Here is a 4,318-nt window from a genome sequence, read left to right on the forward strand (position 1 = left end):
GAAAAAGGTCTTTGATGAGAAGGGTTTGACTTGAGAATAGCCGTGAGAAGAGAAAGCCTAGAGGGCACTGGGGATCTTACCCCTGACTTTGAAAGATTCCCACTAGATGACATTTGGCTGCAGACAGTGGAAGAAGAGCCATGGAAAGAGGAGGTCAGTGGTTTTGGACTTGGAGAGAGTGAATGCGTGACAATACGGACTGGGATGTATGAGGCTGAACGCGACGTCAGAGAAGCACTCGAGGATGGTGAAGGAGAAGAGGTTCTCGGACTTTCTCTGGGACTAAGGACATGCGAGGTTAAAGTTGTCGTCTTCTTCGGAGCTTCAGATGTCAGTCCAGGTTTCTGATGTGCTGCACTTGGACTGGATAGACCAGAACCTGATGGTTGAGTGGAATGGGGAAACGGTAACGTCGAGGAGGTGCCCTTCGATGCAGAGAAGGGTGAAGAATAAGCAGTGGTGTGAAAATACGTAGCTGTTTCTTCCACCAGGGCCCCACTGACATCCAGCCTCCTCGTGTGGAACTCCTCCTGCACAGAGGCTCCGTCGAGGTAAGGTGGGTCAGGTGGTGTTTTCTGGTTAGTTGGAGAAACAAAGGAGAGAGCAGGTGTTTTACAGGCAAGCTGCTCAGAGGCAGTGGGAGAAGAAGTTAACTAGAGGAGAGAGAAATAGATAGATTGAAATAGGACATTATTTGTGCAACTATCAGAATATTCTTGTCACTTGTGTGATTATGCAAACAGTCCTTCTGCTAGTTTACACAAAAGGAGACACCTTAAACTTCCAAAAAAAATGAAGGAAATTCTGTTTTGCTAATGAGGCTTTACTGTGAATTTAAAATAAGGTATAAATAAGCTGTGAAGTATTATATCCTACTTATTCCCCCAAATTATCATCAATATGAAATTGTATTGCATATTTCCATTTGAAAAAATATTTATTGACCACATCTAAAATAGTTATCTTAATGTGGAATTGGGTGACTTGGAAAGAATTAAATCACCATCAGTANCTAAAATAGTTATCTTAATGTGGAATTGGGTGACTTGGAAAGAATTAAATCACCATCAGTATAAATTTCAAATTCACTTTGGAAAATGAAATAGATTTTCTTTCATTATAAGAATATAAACCATAATGTAATGATAATAACTACAATCCTTAAAAAATTTAACTCACTTCAAGTGTTTAAAATTCTGAAACCTTGAACTACTTACTCCTACATATTGTGAACCTGAAAAAAATGCCCAGAATTCAAAAGATGAAGCAGCCAATATCAACACAGAATAATCAACTGAGAGAGTAAAAGCAAAGCCCAAAATAGAGAGGGAGTTTTAGTTTATTTTCTCTAATTACTTGCTGTAATGAACATTTAACAAATGATTTGGATTATCCTGGAAGAAATAGGCTCTGTTTCATATAAAAAGAAGCCAGAGCACTTTAACCTTCCCTGAAACAACTCAATTCACCAATCCCACACCAAACAAAGAGAAAATAAAGAAACAATTTATCATTTTACAGGAATAGCAAAAAAGAGTCTGTGAAATAACTGGATGTATATATTCTTGCACCATTCCACCAATCCCACACCAAACAAAGAGAAAATAAAGAAACAATTTATCATTTTACAGGAATAGCTAAAAAGAGTCTGTGAAATAACTGGATGTATATATTCTTGCACCATTCTAAAAGTCATCCAGCATTTTAAGACAAGTATTAAAATCATAAAGGATTGTAAAGGCTTTTAAACAGAGGTTTCCCTTCAAAAATATTAATTTGATTGTATCAATCTATAAGAGAGGATAAATATGCATGTCTAATAAGGAATTTAGGGAATATCAGTCATTCAAAATGTTAATAATATTAAGATATCTACATTCCATTAAGCACATAGCAGGAAAATGTATATGAACACAACAATTAAACTTAGCAAAATCTTGGTTTATAAATATAGTAAAATATACTTCTTGATTTTGCTTTATAACATTTTAAGAAAGTTTCCAGCAGCCTAAAGCAAAGATTTTCTTTCACACCATATAGTTGAGCTTTAAAAATATTTAAAATTGACAAATTCAAACAACTCTTCCCAAACTTCTAAGTTTCTGAGCAAGCATACCCCAAATATTGCTTTCTTTTATATGTAAATTTATATGTATATTTGCAACATGGAATTCTTGCCATATAAATAATATCTGAATACATTGATATAACCCAGAATATCAAAAAATAAAAGATAACTGAAAATCAAACAGAATTCACTCAGACTGAGAAGAAAGCTTAACAATTTCCTTACATGGGTTTTATTTAGAAACAACTCTGCTTAGCCAGTGTTTATATAATTGATTCATGTAGTTAGAGAATATATTTAAATCCAGATACTACTAACTGGGCAGCTGTAGCTAAAAGAATGACATTTTATTTGAAGTTATGTAATCACTTGCAGTCAAATTAGTATTTAATGTTTAACAAATTATTCTCTCAGGGTTAACAGTTTATTGAGAGCTTTTTTTTACCATAAAGGAAACATTTCCTGATTGTTTCCTAGGATTAATCTCTCTTCACAGAAATAATGGAGCTATTTCAAGACTGTGTCAGGTGTCTTTGCATGTTGTGCCATGCCTAAAATAACTTCAATGTATATGACAAACTCATTAATTTGTCTTGATTATCCACTAAGTTATCACTATGTTAAAACCACAGGTTCGTAATTCTGAGGGTCTCGTTTGGAGGAAAGAGTGTTCCCTCCAACTTCCTCAAGACTATGGTCTCTCATTACCAAACATTCTATTACGTTAAGTGATATTTTACCTAACATAAACAACTCAGGATTTTGTTGTGCTTTTTAATTAAAAAGTGATTATTGAGGAATTTCTAAGAGACTCTGAAAAGTCTAAGAATGTTTATTATGTTTATATTAATCTTCACATATTTGTATTATTTTTTCTATTTAATATATTAATAAGTATTTAAAATATATTTATTTCTAACTTGCAAATACACCATGATATTATTGTTATTTATACTAATATAAAAATGTGGCTCCATAGTTTTATAAAATCCCCAGGGATGGGGGTATATTTCATGCAGAAAGAAGAAATGGGCACCTGTCAAATTCTCAGTCAGTAGCTCATTTTACCTCTTCTCTGTGAATCCCTTACCAGTAAAGCTAAATTTCTCTACTGACAGCTACAAAGAACTTCCATCCCTTCATCCTTTCCCATTAATAACTCCTTGTCCTGTTCTCTAGATTTGTTACTGATTCTCTAATTCCTTCTCCCTTAAAGCTCTTCTCTTTCTCTACCATTTCTTTTTTACCTCATCTTTGTTGATTCCTTTGCATCAGACGCCTCTGTAGACCTACCTGTGACTATGTTCTCCAACCCCCAGCACTCTTCTGATTTCTTGAGCCCCCTCACTACACACTTAATCCAAAGTCATTCTCAAAACTGTTCAACTAGAAAGAGTATCCTGAACTCTGGAATACATTCACGATAATCTCAGTAACAGAAGATGCATGCAATGTGCTGCCTTCATCAGGTGGATGATCCTAATCATAAATCAACCCTTCAATCCTATGTAATAGAGACCATTAGTTATTTTAACAACCAATCTCTACTGTAGCCTATTGTAGAGCTGTCATGTAATTTTAGTAAATCTAAAATTAACTGCTCCTGTATATACTCAATTTTCCATAATGTGCCTGTGAGTTTCCAAGGCATCTAAATAACAGCTGAAATGATTGGTCTGCTGTCTGATGTTTTCCATTGTTCCTGAGATTTGGACAGTAGCAGACATTGGTTTCATATAGCTGTGTTCTTTTTCCTGAACCTGTATAGTCCTGTAAGGAATAAAACCTATACTCCCCATTGCCCCCGCATAGCAATCACGATATTAAGACAGCTTGGCCTTCTAAACTTACCTTTTGACTGGTCTTCTTCTTTCTGATAAATACTTATGGTGCTACAGGGCAGATTCTCATCCTTTCTTATCTGAACAAATTAAATTATCTTTTCTGGCATGTCTACCTTTAGTTGTACCCCATTTAACGTATTACCAGACTGACCTCTTAAAATCTGATCATTGTACAGCTACGCTCAAGACTTTCATCAATGCTCTCTTTCTGTCTACCATGAACTAAAGATCTTTTCTTTATGACAGAGCCCCTCTCTTGCTATGTAGTCTCACTCCCTAATCCTTTGCTATTTTTTATTTTAGGTTTTAGTAATACTTTTTTTCAATCTCAATCTTCTTGCCAGCACTGTCAATATTTAATCATTTGGTCTCTTGCCAATCCACTTGTAAAATCCTCATTCTTAAG

The 4,318-nt window shown here is 34.9% G+C and overlaps 1 protein-coding gene across 1 annotated transcript in view; it reads right to left on the reverse strand.

Annotated features, from left to right (window-relative positions):
- LOC103608766 (flocculation protein FLO11-like) overlaps positions 1-653 on the reverse strand; it is a gene marked incomplete at its 5' end in the record, with an annotated part of 52,946 nt that extends 52,293 nt beyond the window's left edge. Inside the window, one exon of the mRNA XM_008593162.1 lies at positions 58-653. Coding sequence (XP_008591384.1) covers positions 58-653 — 596 coding nt within the window. The remainder of the gene's footprint in view (positions 1-57) is intronic.
- Between the last annotated feature and the right edge of the window lie 3,665 nt (positions 654-4,318).

This window comes from Galeopterus variegatus, unplaced genomic scaffold (genome assembly GCF_000696425.1).
Source record: "Galeopterus variegatus unplaced genomic scaffold, G_variegatus-3.0.2 Scaffold8801, whole genome shotgun sequence".
Classification (NCBI taxonomy): domain Eukaryota; kingdom Metazoa; phylum Chordata; class Mammalia; order Dermoptera; family Cynocephalidae; genus Galeopterus; species Galeopterus variegatus.